The sequence below is a fragment of the Bombus fervidus genome, chromosome 1, assembly GCF_041682495.2.
Source record: "Bombus fervidus isolate BK054 chromosome 1, iyBomFerv1, whole genome shotgun sequence".
In the NCBI taxonomy this organism is placed as follows: domain Eukaryota; kingdom Metazoa; phylum Arthropoda; class Insecta; order Hymenoptera; family Apidae; genus Bombus; species Bombus fervidus.
Window position 1 is genome coordinate 3,774,906 of NC_091517.1, and position 20,914 is coordinate 3,795,819.

Below are 20,914 nucleotides of genomic sequence, written 5' to 3' on the forward strand. Positions count from 1 at the left end.
GAAGATGACAAGGTAATGATTTATTTTAGGCGTCCAATGTAAATTAAATAGATTCGAAAGTTGATTCAGGATCTTACAAATGTTAATGTATCCAAATTGGTATATATAAAAAAGACAGCGATATTTTTCTTTTTTTATAAACATAACTCAAATGTACAGTTTTTATTTCAGCCTTAAATACTGCATATATTACAATAGCGGACGCGCATTTTTTATGACAATGTCGCGAATGTTTTGTGAATCAGATCCGTGTACAGTCTAAGAAATATACAATTCACGCAAATTAGTTTTACTTAATACTAAATAATGTCGCACTTTACACGTGTCCCTGTATTTTGGCACGAATTTCTCGATCTTACATTATAGCACCATTCGTCAATTTCATTGCACGATTCTCGTAATTTCCTCGATGACACCGCAAATGACTATAATACAATTTATTCGTATGCTTCGGGCGTTTCCAGCGAGAAAAACGCATTGTCAGTTCTTGAAACGTCATCCACGATTTTTCTCGTTCCCATTGAATGAATAAATTCACTGATTTTGATAACATTGTACGTTTCAACAATTCCCTGCCAAGCCACATGCCTTGAATAAGTTTCGTTGCTTTAAAATAACATTCAAAACTAACAAATAGCTACGAGCAAGTATTATAGTTGTACTCTATCTTTGATTGACGATCGTAACTATGGTTATCAGATATATTCATCTTAGAGATTTTTTGATTGAGGAAATATCTAATTTCTCGTAAATGCTTATGTTCAACGTTTCTATTGTTAATATAACATTCAAATTATTGTTTCCATCTCGTATCATACATCACTTCTCTGGTATTTCTTCTTCCAATAATACTTTTAGGAAATAAAATCTCAATATGGCATGCTCGTTAAGTAATATCGAAGTGATACAAATACTTATCCATCGAAATCTCGATTCTGAGCTAAAAAGATCTTTCTCAAGGCGTTTTCTGTACAGAAGAATGAAAATCTTCATGCTGTTCAGTCATCGTCTACTTGTTTACGTCCTGGAACCGAGAGTACTCGGATGATAGAGAGTTGTATCCGCTCCCCATTCGTAAGGACCTTCGTGTGGTCCTAGAGAAACCATGGTACCAGGTCCCAGCGTTGTATGTGATGTGGCACTGACCATCCCTGGACCGGAAGAGACGTAACTTAATGGCGGCCGAGGCTGATCACGCAAACGGGCGTGTTTTACTTGTCGTTTGTACCTGGAAGGAACAATTAAACTAATTATAATTTTCTTCTCAAAACTCAATTAATTGTTGTTAAGAATAGATAGTGGTTACAGATAATATATGTGTAATAAGATAACGAACTTCTAAGTTGGAATTTTAAATTAAATTCCTAAATTCTTAATTTTTTCTACATTCTAAAAATCTATAGAAGACATAGGGTGATTCCAAACTTTTCATCGATAGTGTAAACAATAATAGCATTTAAAAATTTGGATCATTCGAAAATATATCTAATTCCTCTTACAAGTCGAAAAAGTCCAAGAAAATCATGAACACTTACTTGGCGTGCATGCAGCAAAGCGCACAACTAGAAATCACCGTAGCAATGCCAACAAGAACCGCGATGGCGAGCACCCACATCTGCGTCATCGAGGCGTCAGCTCTAGCTACCATGGCAGCGCAATGTTGCACCTTTTCCACGTGATACGTCCTATAAACTTTCTTCAATTCCTCGTTCTTTGGATCAGTTAGAAGAGCTTTCATTTCGTCCAAATCATATGCTTCCTTTCCAACCATTTGAAAACAGGAACTGGTCGAAGAGAAATCCAAAGAATTATCTTCCTTCGAATAAAACTGCGTATCGTAAACATTGACAGTTATAGGTAAAGACAGAGCTTGTTGCACAGATTTCTCAAAATCCTCCAGAGTCTTTCTGACCTCTACAGGTGGCTTCGAAAACACGAACTTCAACATGTCTCTGTCACGCAGCAGAAATATCCTCAATGTGATATTCGTCTCTCTGCCTGGTGTAACTGAGTTATTGGCCGAGACAATGATTTCCATGTAACCATCTGCGTAACTAGTCATGGAACCAGTCGTTCTGAGTTCTCCAGTTTGAGGATTCAAAGACAAATGCGAGGGAATCTCCCGTTTAGACATAGAAGGATCAACGAGGGAAGTGAAAGAAGCTTTGCCCGTGCTGTAATTAATTGGAAGAGCGTCAGAGTCAGCATCGAAAGCTTCCAGAGTGATGAGACCTGTGTCTATTGGAACATTTAGACGAACACCCAATGTGACATTCTCCTTTTTAAACTTTGGCTTATTGTCGTCGATATCCAAAATCTTGACGAGAATTTGTCTTTCAGAAGGATCTTGTCGATTGTAAGGTTTTGGAACGATGTCACTCTTCTTTGTGGAAAAGGGGAAACATTTAATCGTTAGCAAATGACGATCAGCTGTCTCTCTATCGAGTCGACCGTTTGATTTGATCACTGCCGAATTGTTTTCGAGTCTTTCTACAATAAACAGCCTAGCTTCGTTTCCATAGATAATTGAATAGTCGATCATTCCATTTTCTCCGATGTCTTCGTCAATCGCCTCGATTACGCCAACTTTTGTTCCAATTGGTTCTTCTTCGAATATTGTCAGTTCTATAGGTGAACTGTCTAAGTTTCTTTTAAAATGAGGCTTATGATCGTCGATATCATTCACTAGGACTTGAAGAACTCTGGTTGCCTGCTGAGGAGGACTTCCCAAGTCTTGAGCAACTAATATCAACGTATAACTATCCTTTGTTTCTCGATCTAGTAATTTCCTGGTAGTAATTAGACCAGTTTCACTGTTTATTTTGAAGGCACTTGCGTCTTTGCCAAAGTTTCCATCTTCTAGAAACTTGAAAGTGATCTTTCCGTTTGGTAAATTCGGATCATCGGGATCTGAAGCTACGACTTGGAACACTGGACTGCCAATGGTTGAGTTTTCAGCTATGTGAGCTATTTCTTCGAGAGTGGGTCTGATGAAAAGAGGTACGCCATCATTGCTGACTACATCACCGATGTAAAGTGTCAGAATTACGTCGGAATAGAGTTCTGGCACGCCGCCATCTTGAGCTCTGATTCTCATTATGTATGGCTCTGTCCTTCCTTTGCCTGTCAATTCTCGAGCTGAATAAATTTCACCGGTTGTGTGATTTATTTTGAACAGTCCTAGAATTTTCATAATTCACAAATCAATCTTAGAATTTCTTGGCGATTGATCGTATTTCAAAATTTAAAACATTTAACTCTTTTACAGAGACGATAAAGAAATAATTATTGTTCATTCCGAATTTTTCATTACGATCGAAGAGTTAAAGAAAAAATATTAATACTTTGAAAACAGAAAAAATGTTATACTCTTGCTTACCACTTGCTTCGCCCTCATCAATGATTTCATAATTGATTATTCCGCCATTGCCTTCGTCTGGATCTGTGGCAGTGATATTCACTACACTGACACCTGATGAAGCGTTCTCGGGTATTACAGCTGTATAAGATTCTTGCTCAAAACTTGGAGCGTTATCATTGACGTCTAAAACATCTACAGTCACCAAAGCTCTGGTGCTTCTCTGTTCTGCTCCACCTTGAGGCATGTCTGATGCAACGACGTAAAAACGAAGGACCGACTGTTTTTCTCTGTCAAGTGTTGTATTGGTTGCAATCTATACAAATAAGATTAGAAATTAATATAACATAGATATAATGAATGTAACTCAAATTTTAGTAAAATGTATAAAAATAAATTTATTTACCTGAATGTTACCAGTTATTGGTTCCACCTCGAACATATTGGCGTTTTCTCCAACCAAAGAGTATCTCACTTCACCGTATCCTCTCTTAACTTCCTGTTCCGTGCTGGAACTATCCATGTCCGTAGCTCTGACGTTCAATACAATCTTTGGAGGTTTTACCGATTCTAATACAGAAATTTTGTAATCCTTTTGAGTAAAGATAGGACTGTTGTCATTCATGTCTTGCACTTCGACTATCAAGTTGGCTTCCGACATTTTTCTTGTTATCTCGTAATCTCTTGCTAACGCTCGTACTTTAAATCGAATGAACTGAAAATCACAAACCGTTTAAATCCCCAAACATAATTATATATAGACACAGGAACTTAGTTTTAAAATTATAATTTGAAAAATTTAATCACAAATAGAACAAGAATAAATACTAGAAATGAGTTTAGAAATTAGAATTTATAGGATTAAAATGAATATAAAAAATTAGCTTTAAAACTAAAATTTACCTTTTGATTCAGAACTTCATAGTCCAGCCGCTTGCTCAAAACAACGTTTCCACTTTGAACACCCACATTCACATACCCTTCATCATCATCTTCCCTCACCAATTCAAACCTTTGAACAGCATAACCAGTAGTTGGTTCTTTAGCTGATAGCATTAGCAAAGTAGTTCCAAGAGGTTGTTCCTCTGGCACGGAAATCTTGATTGTGGGGTTATTAGGCGACCATCCTGGGTTCGTAAACGTTGGATTGTCGTCGCTGTAAGCTTGGATATAAATCGTCACCTCAACATTCGTAATCTGCTTCTCCTTATCAACGACGGCATTCAAATCTTGCACCTGAACCGTCAAAATAACTACTGCAGCCACTTGATAATCTAACACACGATTTACTGTAATTAAACCAGTCATGGAATTTATTTGAAACGCTGTTTTGTAATCATAAGAAGTTGTGCTCTTCAGAGCCACGCCAGTTTTGTCGACAGCTCTGATGGGTTCCACTAAAGAATATTCCAAATAAGCGTCTGAGTCTGGGTCTGTTGCTACTACTTTCAATACTGGTTCACCTGTTTAACGATTATTAATTATCAGCACTGAATTCTTTCTGTTGTAATTAATATTGCATGATCCTGCCGCTAGTTAACATAAGGACTGTGTCGATAATCATACCGGGAACCGCATACTTTTCTTCTATTTTTATATATAGTGATGTACAAGATAGTTCCGACCAGAAAGATTTTTCATTTTATATTTTAAAAGTAATACGTGAAAAATTTGTTGCTAATATTGAATATAAAGACGTGACACGTAAAGGATCTCGGTAAAACAAATGGACGCTACGATATAGTTATATAATATTAGCGGAAACTTTTTTAAATATCGTTTTTGAAAGAGTATAAAATGGACATTTTATCTAGCCTGAAACTTTCATGCACCACTATGTACAAAGTGAGAACGAAAGTATGCGATTCGCTACTGTTATTACTGCCTATGAATTAACTAACAAAAGAATCATCCTGTATGTTTTTTATTAATTTGGAACCTACCAATAGATGCTCTTTCTGATACGTAAACGAGATACGTCGACTCGTTGAACATCGGTGGTTTGTTGTTCACGTCTACCATATTCACTGTAACAGTTGTTGTAGCGGTTTCCCTAAGTGGTGTGCCAGAGTCTATGGCGTAAACTATTACTTCGTACTTTTCTCCTCCGGTTTCCAAATCCAAACGAGCATCCGGTGAGACCGTGATAACACCAGAACTAAACAATTCATAACAGATTTTAATATTTAATATCTACAATATATTATTTTGGATCTCTGGAAACATTTATTGGAAGAAACATTTACGAAAATTGTCTTTAATAAATTATACAGATATAAATTATGTTGTAAATTACCTAGAGTCTATGACAAAATTATCTTTAGCACCGGAAGCAATGTGATACTGCAACAAGTTGTCTCTTCCGTCAGGATCGTTTGCTACGACTCTAATGACTTCCGTTCCTGGCGAAGCGTTCTCTAACAATCTTGCTCGGTAAGTGCTAGGTCCTGGTACATTAGATTTGTAATTTCCACGGAAGATGGGTTTTTGGTTTCCAGGTACTCCGACCCTGACTGATAATTTTGCTTCGGAATATAATGGCGGCGTTCCAGCATCCGTAGCACGAATTATTAATTCGTAAATTCCTCTTTCTGTATCGTCTGAACGCACTGCTTTCGCCATTGTCACTTCTCCGGTCTCTGAATTTATCTGTAAAAATATTGTTATTAATTCTGTACACGAAATAACTTTTAATAATAACCTACAATAACAATATGCAAATAGGACTTTATAGCTAATTTTTATTCATTATACTCAGCGGTGGATTTAACGCTTTGGCTGCCTGAAGCTAATAATCATTTTGGGCTAAAACGAATTGAAAAATGTTTAACCTGGCTAAATCGATGTTTCTTAAATCAATAGGAAATTAATATTTACGTTTAGAGATCTTTTGACTAATCTATCAAAATATGATATTCACTTAGACAGTGAATATTAACTTCATGTGTAGTAATTAAAATACGCACAATAGCCAGTCCAAAATTGCTGTTAAAACTCCTCGAAATTGAAAGCGAGGAAGATTCTCTTTTTTTTCACATATTTTAGAAAACGCAAGAATCCTCCAAAATGTTTTAGAATGGACTCATCGAATGCTCGTTTTAGCCAAGTTAAAATCTTTATCCTGCCCCTTGGATACTAACAGATGTATTTTATATGATTCTGATAATCGTTTATTACTCTTTTTTGCAACCACTTTTGGGGCCTCCATGGTGTTACAAGGCCCGAATCTTATTGTGTCATTGGCGTCAAGGTAGATCCACCTCTGATTATACCTAAGCTTATTTCATCTATTTTTACTCTTTCATATTTATCTGACAACAACACGCACCTTGAAAACATCATTCGTCATACTGTTATGCGAACTGATGGAGTACGTTACTTTCCCATTTCCCTGTACTGGACCATCGACATCAGTGGCTCTAACAAACATCTGTGGATCGAAACTTGTTGCTCCTTCGCGGACAGTTCTCGTATATTCGTTTTGTTCAAATACTGGCTTATTGTCATTAACATCGTCCAATTCTATCAAAATATTCACAGCTGATACTCTTCCACCTCCATCTCTAGCTTCCATCGTCAATGAATACGATTTCTGAGCTTCGTAATCCAATGGTTTTGCTACCGAGACTCCACCTGTTTTTAGATTAGTTTCGAATTTGTCAGCTCCGAAACCACGTAGAGTGTAAGTCAATTCACCAAAAGAACCACTGTCGTAGTCTCTTGCGAACACATCGCCGAATCGTGTGCCTATTTCCGCATCTTCTGGCACAGATAGTTTGTACACCGATTGAGAGAATTCTGGACTGTGATCGTTGGCGTCCATTAACTCTACGTGAACTCTACTCGTGGCCACCTAAAATTTATTTATTAATATATTACTTTTCATACATCAATTGTTATAAAAATATTTATGTGCATATGGTCAAAGATAACATGGACGTTCTATAGAATCAAATCTAGGAATTGTTAAGGATATATCTATTACTGTGTTAAAAATATTTATATATAAACTAGGAGTATTTATACAGAATATATAATTTATATTTTTAATCCTAGAAATTTGTTTTATCTATTAAACATCATTCCAAGTATATTATATTATATTTGTATGTTATATTCTTCTATATTCTTGCATATCATGGTATATTTTTTATAGTATATCTTCAAATTTTTAGTAAATGCATAAAAGCCTATGGTCTATTTACAAGTTATTGACGATAAATTCGTACCACTTCATTTGCAACCAGTGCAACAACTTCGAACTCGAGTTGCCTTTTAGCGGGGTCGTCCACATCATAATCCAAGACATTGACATCTTTTGCTTTAACCACAACTGGCACACGACCTTGAGCTTCCTCGGGACTAACAACGAAAGCCTTGCTAATTCCAGGATAATCCGGCGCATCTCTAAGAGCCAATCTGTACTTCGCATTCTCTCCAACATCTCCGTCACTCACTATCATATTTAATCCCGGTAAAGGTGTACCTTTACCTATGTCTTCTGAAATTTTTATATTGAAGTACTTCTCGTTAAACACAGGCATCAAATCGTCAACATCTGTGACGACTATCGTGACAATCGAGGTTGCAGTATCTGCTGGGATCTCGTTATTGATTAATTCCGTAGCTTTCACTTGGAACGTATAAATCCCACCATTTTGTAGGATTCTAGGATCCTCTCGATCGAGGGAAATGTTGGTGGTAACCAGTTTGCCTACTGTCACGTCACCCTCTCTCGATACGTCGAGATCAAAGTGGCCTGATTCCTCGTCTTCGAGAGTTAATAGGAGAACTCTAGGTTCACCCGTGTCACCGTCTCGCGCTCTGATTGTTAGGATTGTGTGACTAGCTGGCGTGTTCTCCGGAAGTGCCGCACTGTACGGCGCGTTCAAGAACACGGGCGGCTGATCCTGAAAGCAATTTATGCAATTTATTTATCATTTGCAATCCGTAGTAAACGTAAATTCCTGATTCAATGGTTTGCTAGTGGATAGTACTGGAGCAAGAGATGTACCCTGCTTATTTGACTTCAGCTTTTGATCAAAGATACTACTGACACAGTATGTACTGCCAAAATTACGCCTGTTGCCTTGAAATCTGTTGCTACGTTTGTTACTCCTTTCACGTAAAAAGTTTTAATTTCAAACGCCAACCGATAATTTTTGGTAAAGAATTTTATATTCTAGGTCTTGTATTTAATTAATAATACTCTCATAGTAATACTTATATTTGTACAATATTTAAACCGAAAATACAGTTATTTAGCATTATAGCAATTGTGAAATAAAAATGTTACAAAAGTTGTACCAGTATATCTAAATTCGTGCATCACCATGTTGAACTGTCTGATTTGTAAATGTGACTATTTCAACCAACTATTTTAACAAAAATACGTTTGTTTCGTTCTTAAAATTTACTGCTACCCAACTCTTCAACCGTGAACAGTGTTTTAACAGTATTTTAACAAAATATCTATATCTATAATCTACTGATTTAGAGATAAATAAATATCTATAATCTACTATCTAATCAGATATCACTAGTATCATCTCACTTAGTTTTTTATTTCTCTAGAGTAATTCTCACGATTTCCAGGAATTAATTAAAAGAATTCGAGACCGTTATCTAACGGAGGATTTCGAGAATGATTAAAGTTTGTGTTAGAACGAACGAACGAAGGAAGTAAAACGTTTACCGTTCTGGTGAAAGTTATTTCGCGAACAACGCGTACACATAATCGGACGTTCCACGAACAGAGTCACTAGGTAACGGCCTGTGCTTTCCTGCTTAGATTATCGTAAACGATCTTACTAACCAATACGGAATGATCACACTGGATGTACAGTTACATCCGCGGCTAGGTCGAGACCCACTTACCTGAACATCGAGAACGTCCACGGCTACTGTTGCCCTGGCCTGTAACCTTTTCGATATATCGCTGGCACCGTCTACAGCCAAGAGGTTGATCAAATACGAGTTTCTCCTCTCGTAGTCCAGAGACTTCGACAGGGTGATCTGTACGTCGTATTTTCCCTCCGTCAGCTGAAAATGTAGTTCTTGATTTATAGGTTTGATCGACTTTTCGTTGAACGATCGTAGAAGAGAAATTCGAGCATAGGATGTAAATAATTGGCAATTTTTCTTAACTTAATGATATTTTCGTTGAATAAATGATAGAAAGGAAATTTAAGTATTGAAAGTAAGTACTTAAGAATTTAAGGATAGTATAGCGTACAGAAGAAATGAATAGTTGAGAATTTTGGCGTGTAGGATATAGAGAAGTAAATATATATATAATAGGATCTGGAGAAGATATAGTCGAGATCTTAGAAAGATCGTAGAATGTAAAGAAGTAATTAACTGGAAATTTGGAAATGATATAATGTAAAGAAGCAAATAGCTAAGCAAAGCTAAGTGTAGAATATAAGTAAAATTCTGGATAGTAATTACGTTTAGTGAATTGCTACGAATTGTTTGTTACAATGAAATGTCAAGGTTTCTACCTTTTCTGTAGAAACGTTGAAGACCTCGCAGACATCATCGTCTCGCGACGTAGAGACACATTGCACGTGAATATCCGCGTTTACACCACCATCGCGATCCGTGATCGTGATCGTACCAGGTGGAACTAGAAGACCACCCACGTGTGCGCTTTCTGGCACCCTGGCTGCATAAGGTCTGCCATGGTATACCGGTGGATTATCATTCTCATCTAACACCGCTATCTCGCGTCGGAGGGATACTGTGTTGGGTTCTGATCCTGCGATCCCTTCGTCTAATAGAATATTGATTTTAATATTACTCGTAGATATCTCTCATTGTCTGGTAAATAAAAAGTCTATGTTTTAACACAAGGAAATGAGGAATATTGTTTGATTAATTGAGTTGTTTAGAGAAGAAGTGATACAAGTGAAAAAGGCTACGTTCGTATTTTCATTGAAAAAATTTATGAGTGAAATTATTTCTATATATACTCATGGACGCCTAGAAATTTTTAAGATAATTCTTTATATCAATTCTTATGTGTATCTCATTGTTCAAAGATATTTGTACAATTTCTTTACCGAGCCTCTCAAATAAAGACTGAAATCAAAAGTTTAGAGGTATAGTCGCGTAATGAATATAGAAAAGAAACTTCACCGAAATTCAGTTACACAATCGAGTCATCACTATTCCACCAGCATATCGGTCATCTAATGCTCTACAAATACCGTCATCTATCTATTGATATTCTACAGTAACACTGTAACGGAATATCTATAAAAATAATGTAGTTACCCGTTATACTGATGATCACTTCGATCAAATCCTGGGTCTCCCTATCTAGCGCCTTTCTTAAAACAACGACACCGCTGTCCCGATTCACAGTGAAGTATTCACCACTGATCGAATAATGTAACTTGGATCCTTCCGGATCTTCTCCTTGAAGAGTATATACAGGTGCACCTGGAGGTGTGCCTTCTGACACGGCCAGTCTGGCCATGTCTCCACCTTGCACGAAATGCGGCGCTCTGTTGATCACCTGACCCCATGACGAAGACCACGTGGAGAGTGTGAAGAGCAAAATTGTCCACATCGTCACCTGCGGGTTAACGAAATAAATATATTAAATATTCTTTTACTTCTAATTTTTTAGATACAGACGATTGATACGAGATTTTTAGGAATTTTACATTAAAAATATATTTTCAGTATATTTGCGATTCAACCGATCTATATTACTAACGATGCAACGCTCGAGGGCATAGCTCATATTCCTATTTAAATAGTATATATTTCTAATAGATTTTAAATTTAAATCTGTCAAATCACATAGTTTTAGCATGCGAAATATTAACAATTTTTATTCCTCCATTTTCACCAAGCCTAAGATCCAATTGCAGCTCGTTGGAAACTTGTTCTTTTTATAATTAGAGGTTCTTTAATTATCGTGAGATGTTTGACATCGCAAGACCATTGTCTTTCATTCTTCACTGTATAATTTGAGAATGTAAATTAACAATCATAATGCTATTTACTGATATGCACAAGGACCATCATTAGCATCAGTGGTTGACTTTGCATTCGTTGAATAACGGTTATTTAGTGAACGATTAGAAAGTGGATTCAAAGATGAAAATGTTGGCGTAAGAAGAACAATTCCGCGGCTTACGCTAGGAACTTTCATTAAACAAATTGAAACATGAAGTTTTATACATAAAAGCGTGTTCTCTCTTGCGTGAAAGGTGAACACATCCTACACTGCGATTCGTCACGATTCCGTTCACTTCCGGTCATCGAAACAAGCGTATCTTAATAATTGTACCGCTTTAAATAATGCAAAAACAACATCTCCGCGTTCATGGTAATGTTTTTGTCCTATAAAACTGACTACAAAAATTTAAGAAACAGACAGAAAAAGGACAATAAATTTTATGATCTATCAACAATTACGACAAGCGATAAATTATATGACCAATAATCATTGTGAAACTTCGGTTTCAAATTATCCGTATATTCCCACACAAATTTTATACAAAAGTATTCAAACTAATTTAAAGTATATAGAAAAAAATGTGCTCTTGTGATAAAAACTAATAGGTGAAACAAAGTCTCGTTAAATTTTATTTCTCTAACTGCATTCACAAATATCTAAATTTCTATAAACGTCCACACTCTAGTGATATTTATATATTTCCATGTATAGTGATACTTTATATCTCCACATACCTACAAGACCACTCACTTTCTATCCAAACAACGATTAATTACACAGCAAATAGACATCACTCAGATAATAGTTCGATCAACGTCTTCAACTAGAAAGGAAACTATCGGGAAGAAGCTAACCATAGGCGAGCTCGAGAGCCATCTGAAATAAGCGTACGTGCATTTGTTTCTTGGACGTTGTTGGGATCAATGTTCGCGGTCTCTGTTGGAAAAATGCGACGCATAGACGAGTGGGCAGGAGAGAGGAAATGGTTAAATACTGCGGAGGATGCAACGATCTATCGGAGCCACCGGTTACCACCCATATAAAACGCGGCAGCGACCGAGCCGCGTTCTTTCTGTGGCATTCCGAAAAAATGCTTTCAGGCGAACCACCAGCCAGCGGTGCAGCCACCTAGTACGGTGACTGAATGACTTCCAGCGGGTGAACACGGTCAGTGAAAAGCCGTTAGAAATCAGATTCCATTTCAGGAGTTCGCGGTATTCTTGTGCTGCGATCCGTAAATTAAATTGTCCTATTAGTCGTCGAACATTTATCTACGCCTTGAGTACCGTCCTTCTGTTTTAATTAATTTAAGCTTATAAAGTGTACGAATGAATTTGATGTTGGTGGATAATCGCGTTACTTTTATGGATAGAGTTTAGCAAAAAAAGATAATTATTGCTTTCATCTTTAACGAGATATTAGAAAAAAGTAGAAAATTACGTTCGGATAATTAATAAACCTCAAATCTTAAGGATTAAGAAATGCTTTGTAATTAAGACTCGTATGAGTGAAATATGCATATTATAGAAAAATATGTATGAGGCAAAATAAGGTTAATAAATACTGTAAGGTAAGATTCCTAAAAAGATCTGCATACACGCGCATAGTTCCGGAATATACTAAAAGATTCGAATCAAAGTTGGAATTCTCCGAACAAGAAAATTTAGAATGCAAGTACTGACCGCGATCTTCGTTAATCAGAGTGTGTAGTAATCGATTAAGTATTTTTTCGTGAAAGCAGCATTCCAAACGACTTTTTTTTGGTAGTGTAAACGGAAAATAATATTTCAGCGTGATTTCAAGATCAGCATACGAAATTTCATGGGCCAATGAGTAGCGCATATTAATGTTACGCAGGATTGTTAAGAACTCTGCGGTAACTTTCTAGTAAAGTCTCCAGACAGATTCCGAACAAATGTCTTGCACAACAGCATCGGCTTGGATAAATACAGACTGCGTTCTATGCTATTCCACCTCTGTCATAACTCTCACCCAAGACAGCAATTTGTGCAGAATCAAAACCACTCGACCAATAATATTTTTCTGTAGCGTTTAAGTGGAACTGCCACGATATTCATTTAGGCTCTGGTATTCAAAGGCCAAGTATGTGGAGCAAAATGATGGATTACGAGGTTAATAGGAAATCGTTCAGATGGATTGCGGAATTTAAAACACAATGGGTTATGTTAGAATAAATAATACACAGCATGATTTCTACCCATAGAATTAAGGTAGGTACTAGAATGAAAGCACATATGATTATTGCAATTGATTCTTTTTATGAATGACAGCTTGCTTGTTCTTTTCATTAAGATAGATTTGAAATGTATATGTCATAAAAATATTGCATAAAAGTTACGTAAATTACTCTTGTAAATTATTTGCATCATATAGGAATTTTTAAACTGTGAATTTGAAATTTTCTCTAAATTCGTACATATATTTTACTATATGATAGCATAGACAAATGTAATAGAATGTAATAGACAAATAATAAAATATTTTATAATGTATGATTAAAAAGCTGCGTTTATATGAATTTGTTGGGGGAAATATAGTTTGTATAGCTAATTGGAATTCATTTTCATCACCACCTGTGACTTTTCGTCTAATTTTTTGCTTAATTTTGAGAATTTTGAAACTGTTCATTTTGAAGGCTTCAATGAGAACCAGCTATTGCTGAAAGTAATACGTGGGAAGCAATCATTCTGCGAAGAGAAACAAGCGACGACTACAGGACAGTATACTAGCGATTTTCCGGTGACTTCGTACCACTAGTTGACTTCCGTGTTCAGAAGGTTGTTATCAAGTATTGTCTTCGGCAAACCTAATTATTAATCATGTGAAGTTACTAGAAATTTTGTATGATATAGGAAAGGCAGGAGACCTGCTATCTTGTTGAAACAATTCTCACAATTACTTCACACCGGAGTCTTAATCATAGGATTAATTTTGAGTATCTTTAAATACCACCAAAAGAACACGTTGCTATGATCTAGACTCATAATAAAACTCAAGAAATGTTACACAAAATGGATAATATTTACTGCTCTTATGAAGTTATTTATATTTAAATATTCATGCATCACTATATTACCCAACAATGGAGAAAGGCTGCAACTATTAAAGAAGCAATTTGTAGCACATTGACATAAAGTTTTCACAGCTTACTATGTTCATTGTATGTTCTGATAGTATTAGTGATTTGCTTAGAAAATTACTATATTAGACGTGCAAACTAATTTGGACTTTCGATTCTTAAATTTACTTATTTCTAACTTAAATTCAAATATTTTTTTTATCTTACAGGAGTTTCATAAAATAAAATCTACATTTAATATAGTTTCACATTTACTATAGTTAGTGAAATAACAAGAACGGTTTTGATAATTAAAATATTACATAATGAATAGAATTTCCATTTTCTTTCTAAAAGCACCAAATTCATTTACATTTATAATACACGGCTAATATTTTACTTCCTTTTTTCACAGTTGAGCAGTATAGAAGAGAAATTGACAACGAAACACACAAGAAAATTTACATTTCCACATAGACCGCTTAAGTAGATTCAGCAATAACAAACAGACTAGAAGTATTCCAACGTTGGTACGATTTCTACTATAATGTGCGCAACGCGGGAAAGCATGGAACGTTAAAACTCATGACCAAGAGTATACTTCTACTGTTTAGAGACTCGTCCGAGATTCTGGACAGTGTAATTGCAATTATCAGCGACGTAATATAAAACGATACGACTAGATTATGCGATGCATTCAATTCTAGCTAGGAAGAAATTCACGGATCGCGCTTTCGCCATTCGCCATGAACGAGCCATAAAACACACCATGAAATCCCGCAGAAATAATAGTAAACGGAATATTACACCGTAAGCGCAACGATCGCTGACCACGATGTATTTACTCAGCACGATTCCCAAATATATATATGTATGTATAAATATTCAGTAATGAGAAAAAAATCTTTTAAGATTATGGAAAAGGATGAAAATAAAGAAGATAAGGAGAACACAAAATTATTCAAATAGAAACAACGCCATGCTCTATTTAATAATGCATGATCCCATTATTCATGATGTTAAACGAATTCGAGTTCATGACGTTGTCTTATATTCCTTATGAATTATACTTGATGGTAACTACCGCGATGCATGCAATTTACTGTTCAAAGTTTAACTGCTGGTGCTTCGTTATATGGGTCATCGTGATTTAAAACATGATTAAAATAACAAGATAAAAGCATTCTATGCGCCTCAATTTTGAAATACAAGTGGTCGTTACCTTCAATCAATTTGAAACGATGAAATTGATCTGCTCGTTAGATAGGGGAAGAACAATATATTCTTGGCCTTTAACTAACAATATCTGTACACACGTATATTCTATCTTATCGAGATTTTATATCCAGTTAGCTGATGATACATTTGTTTAATGTATCACGATCTTATTTTATTACTGTGATGATTTGTTCACTTAGACGTTACTTGTAAAGAGAATTGATTGTAGCCATCAATGAAGATAATACTGTAAAATAATCAAGAGTTCAAAGCGATACTATTAAATTGAATAATCAACTACTCGAGAAAGTTATAACTGTTTCCTCGTTGCTTTATCGCAACACATGTATCAATTAAAAGAACATGAACTTAGTTTCAAACAGAAATGAAAAACAAAGTCAGGAACAAAATGAATAATTACTTTATTAATATTTTATGATTTTTCATCAACTATAAACATATCGATTTCAAAACATAATCGTTGAAACGCTGAAATTGAGCTCAATTTCATGGACTGTTGTTCGATCAACAAGGAAACCGGTTTCATCATCGGCTAAACGTATTTCGCCATTTATTACGCGTTGCGACGCTCCGTGCAAGAATTAACTCCTGTGCTATCTGATAGAAAGCTTTTCTCTTTGCGTTTGCTTCCGCACGTTCGTTTCCCGTGAATGAAACATACTACGTAGAAATTATACGCTGCGGTGCATGGTGATGTGTCACAATAGAATTTGCTGAAGTAATACGCGGAAAAATATGTCACGGTACTAGCCATTTTTCCAACGCGATGCATATTCGAATGTACTCAAAACGCTACACCGCGCCGCGGAGAAACTCGAATACTTTAACCGCTCGTTCGATAAATTATTTTCCATTTAGGTCGATCGTAAGAAAGATAATGTAATGTTCGTTTCGCGTTCGTTAATGTGAATCAAAATTTATACTACATAATTCGAAATGAATTTAAAGAGTTGATCATAAATTCATAATCGTTTAAAAAATTACTTAACTCCTTAAATGCAGCGTGTTACTGTTTTGTTTTAGTTGCGCAATACTTTTCTTTAGTGAATTGAGAAGTGCAAACGGAGTTTACATTTAGAATTTTATGTAAAGTAGAACAATTTAGACAATGAACTGGATTTTTATATTTTGTAATATTCACTTGTAAATCGTTGCTACTGTTGTACAAAAGAATTTATTAACACTGGTAATTTGTAACTTGTAACTTATGCAGTTTTACTAGTATAATAATTAAACAAATTAATTCGATTATGCAACAGGATCCTAATAATGCTCCAACACATTTCCTAGAAAAACCAGGATTATTCAGAATCTAGCAAATGGTAGTGAATATACTATTTTAATAAAATTACGTTCTTCAAGCATTGCGGCCACTCAACTTTTACTTATTTTCATGGTTGAGCTACACAATTTCCTAGATTACATATAAGCGTAATATTACAACATTATCTAAAGCACTTTATCCCAATCAATTCTAAATTCTCAAAATCTAAAATTCTGTACAAATATTTACCATACCCATTTTACAGCTTAGGCACCGACTACGTAAACACCCGAGACATTGTGTATATACACAACAATCCCCAAATTACAAAAGTCCACAGTTGAGGTCACGCGTGGCAAACATCTATGACATTCTCGCCTTTGAGACCAATTTCCCAGAGAATTTCTGTGCAAATAAGTTACCTAGATTCGTTCATTGACCTAGATACGCTAAAAAAAAAATCGCGTACCAAGCACGAACGGCTCGTAATTGGTTTTCGATACCGGCAACAAGCATTTCGAAACGCGTTCCTTGTGAAATTTTGCGAACCGCCATCGCGGTGATACCGGTCAGGCCAGCAGCATTGGCGTAGGATCTATTCTCTCTGTTTCTCGGAGTGAAGCGCCCGGTTTGATTCGTATCCGCGATACCGATTTTCTCTTCGGATTGCGCGAAAAGCAAACGAGTACGCGCGGTTAACTGTTCCGTGCTGATCGTACGAGTCCCGACGTCCTAGACTCGTTAATCGCCGAGAAAGGAGAAGAGGCAGAGCGAAGGCAGGCCACAGAAAAGCGAGAGGAAGACGGACTAGCCGGCGAGAGGAAGAAAAAAAACCGTTATAGAGGCCCCCTCTACGATCCACACCATTACATTACGCGCCTGGCATCCTGACACTGTGTGACCAGGTGATGCCCAGGATGAATGACTAAGAAAAGTACCATCTTGTCACGCGCTTCTTTCTGCCCTGTCTTTGCATTTTTGCTACACGAGACGCTACTGTTCCAGACTATACCGTGTACCGGATAGACGTGTCATTAATACGGTTTCTTTAACACTGGAATCATTAAAGTGTTTAATAAATCAGTATATTATAAATTAATGCTGTATATGTATATAATTACTGCAATATAATGAAAATGAACAAGTACATAAAACTACATTTCTATTTCTACAGGAAATAAAATTAACTATGATTTTAGTAGCAACAAAATTAAAAAACATGGAACGCGTCGTTTTAAGGAATTAAGTGATTCTATTGTGGTGAAAGTAATTATGGAATTTTTCCAGAATTTTTCCAGTTTTCTTAGGGGTTACTTCGGATCCTATTCCTCTAATTTTAAAGTTACTTTAATATATATTATTCCTACTGTGGACAATTTTTTTAAGAAACCTGCAAACAGAAAATTTCAAAACCCAAAGGTGATGGAAATTTGCACATAGATCAACGCGTTAATGAATGACGGAATACCGAAATAAGCGTAGAAATTTAATAGCACAAGTATCTAAGTTTAATGTAATAATAAAAATACCACAATGTTTACGAAGAAAAGATCTAACGTACATTATGTCTTCATTGGTCAATCAAGAAAGCTGTAAGTCGCAGAAAAGTCTTTCAAGCAACCTTGAGGAACGCAGGATCGGTATTTGCGAGAAAATCAATCGATTAATCTTTAAACGTGTTAATACATGTATATTCAAGCTTTTCCTGCTCCACGAACTTGACACCGGTTCCTTGAAACCATGACTTCGACTAGTGCACTCGCTGGTCAGACTGGTTTTCCTCGAACTGGCGAAAACGATGACGGGAGTTCGGCATAGTTTGTCACTATTTTATTATTTCTGAGTCACGTAAAAGGAATGTGTAAAAAATATTCTTTAACAAATGTACATTCCTGATAACAAGACTGGCTGGTTTTAACTTTTCATTTTCCCAGCCTTTCACAGACCATTGAAATATTTGATATGATTGTTTAAAGTTTCTAGCCAACGACTTTAACTATCTCTCGATATAAAGGTCAAGGAAATACCAGTAAGATCAAGCCTGATATAGAGTTACCTTACACAGTTAGCCTCAACTTCATCAAGACTTATACGTATTTATAACTCCACTTTTACCGGTTCTATTCGTATTCTATCTAAACCAAACTCTACGCAACAACGTGTGTTGCAAGTTTTCAGGATGCTACCTCGATAGTAGCACGTGACTAAAACAAAAACAGGAAATCGAGACGTGCCTGAACGTCAATGAATTTTTATGGAAAATAGGTTGTATAGCTTTCATATTTCCTTTCATATATTCACCCGTTCGATTCACAATATTATTAAACCAAACGATCCTTAAATGACATATTATTCCAAGAAATATAGCGAATAATAATTAAAGTAACGTTTAATAATTCAATGAATGTTGCTTTGAACTTTCATTCGAACTCGATCAATTACTTGAAAGCAAAGAAATACCATCTGCCAAGGACCTTACCTCATAAAGTCGGTCCAAGATCCTTCTTCCTCGCAGCACCGTATCAACTCATCATCACACCACGTGTATTTCCGTTTGGGAGATCACTCGTTTGAAAAATAACATTTAGAAAAAATCACGTACATACACCCATACCTCATGACGCATCGATACACGAGTGTGTCTAACACGACTTGTATCCTCTATCCTCTCGGTTTCATGAGTCGTTGCCGTTTCGAAAAAGAACCGATGTCTGTGCCAGCCAATGGACAGGTCTATACTGCATCCTAAGGAGGTATGCGGCCTCTGCTATGGGAGTGGAAGGAATGGAGAGAGAGAAACAGCTCGCCGCGAAGGAGAGACTACAGTCCGTGCCCGGTAACTGTGAGCGAAAGGGGGGCGAACCTTTTTGATTCTTTTGTACCTCGACGTGCCAGGTGAGTCTCTTTCGTGGTTCCATCGTAACCGGGATTGTGACGCGAAAGGGATCCAGACAAAAATTAGCGAGAACTTTCCTTGGTGACATTATCTGAAAAAATATTTTAGTTTCGTTATTTTTGATTGGCGGGAAAACTTCTATTTTTATGATATATATATATATATATATGATATAATATTGTACACTTTATCCTTGATTCATAGTTTAATGATTTAGTAGTTGAGAATCAAAAATATTATTTGGAACAAATAAAACTTATTTTAGTCATAAATTTTAGTTATGAGTATTTGTGTTCTAGGCTTAAATATGTTTGCAACAAAATTGAGATCACAAATTATCGTAGATTCATCAGAAGTTGAATGTTGTGAAACACTTTTTACTTTAGAACTTTTTGCTTCCTAAATTAATACTTTCACGTTGTCGTGTATATCAGAAATTCTTTGCTACTAATGACAAACTAGAATTCTAGTAATAAATCGAAGAAATTTATCACATACTATTTCCCATTAAAGCTCCCAATTAATTTTCCTTGCTTTCACCGACGTCCAATAGCACCAAAACAAGTCCATTAAAGCGTCTCTTTGCACAATTACATAATCCCTACTATTTTCATCTCCGTAAGAAACGCGGCGGTATCCATTAATTCCCTTAATGTCCCTTAATGTCCTTGTTTTTCCCATATAAGACTAGAAAGTTCAAACCACGGAACGAAACGGCATTAGGAATTGCTGCGAAACATACACAATAATCATTCCGCAATCCTTCGTGTCTCGCAATGATACTTGTTCTTAACGCTATCGTTAGTCCACTTTCGTAACTCTGCCCACTTTTCCATATTCACGCAACTAATTTAAACGCGATTCTCATAGAGAAAAAGATACATGCACAGTAGATAACAGAAATTTATAAATTATCATTCAAATTTGAACTGGAATGGTTTTATTTTTTAATAAACTCTACCTACATATTCACACATATCATCATCACATCTACACACATATCAAGAGTCTTAGAGCAGATATGACGTTAACTTTAATCGTACGGTCGCAGGTGACGTTGAAATCGTGTTCTATATATTTTGTTATTTCAGTGAACTACGCTA

The 20,914-nt window shown here is 36.0% G+C and overlaps 1 protein-coding gene across 6 annotated transcripts; it reads right to left on the bottom strand.

Annotated features, from left to right (window-relative positions):
* Window positions 1–123: 123 nt before the first annotated feature.
* On the bottom strand, window positions 124–19,685 carry Cad74a (cadherin 74A). Of its 6 annotated transcripts, XM_072010672.1 has the most exons (14): window positions 17,385–17,628; window positions 17,165–17,320; window positions 10,637–10,940; window positions 9,862–10,133; window positions 9,236–9,400; window positions 7,588–8,268; window positions 6,687–7,211; window positions 5,655–6,007; window positions 5,302–5,516; window positions 4,262–4,821; window positions 3,765–4,073; window positions 3,380–3,674; window positions 1,536–3,180; window positions 124–1,228 (listed from the first exon to the last, which is right to left on the bottom strand). In XM_072010672.1, the coding sequence occupies exons 2-14, from the start codon at window positions 17,171–17,173 to the stop codon at window positions 1,018–1,020; spliced, it is 5,544 nt and encodes a 1,847-aa protein (XP_071866773.1). In that variant the 5' UTR covers window positions 17,174–17,320; window positions 17,385–17,628; the 3' UTR covers window positions 124–1,017. The 6 variants fall into 6 exon arrangements, with proteins under 6 accessions (XP_071866773.1, XP_071866781.1, XP_071866808.1 ...); XM_072010680.1 differs by lacking the exons at window positions 17,165–17,320; window positions 17,385–17,628 and adding an exon at window positions 19,395–19,685; XM_072010707.1 differs by lacking the exon at window positions 17,165–17,320.
* Between the last annotated feature and the right edge of the window lie 1,229 nt (window positions 19,686–20,914).

Excerpts from the sequence above, each read along its gene's own strand:
- Cad74a (XM_072010672.1), bottom strand. Across the intron at positions 8,269-9,235 it reads TGGACGTTCTCGATGTTCAG|GATCAGCCGCCCGTGTTCTT; the intron begins GTAAGTGGGTCT and ends AATTGCTTTCAG. Across the intron at positions 4,074-4,261 it reads ATGAAGTTCTGAATCAAAAG|TTCATTCGATTTAAAGTACG; the intron begins GTAAATTTTAGT and ends TGTGATTTTCAG.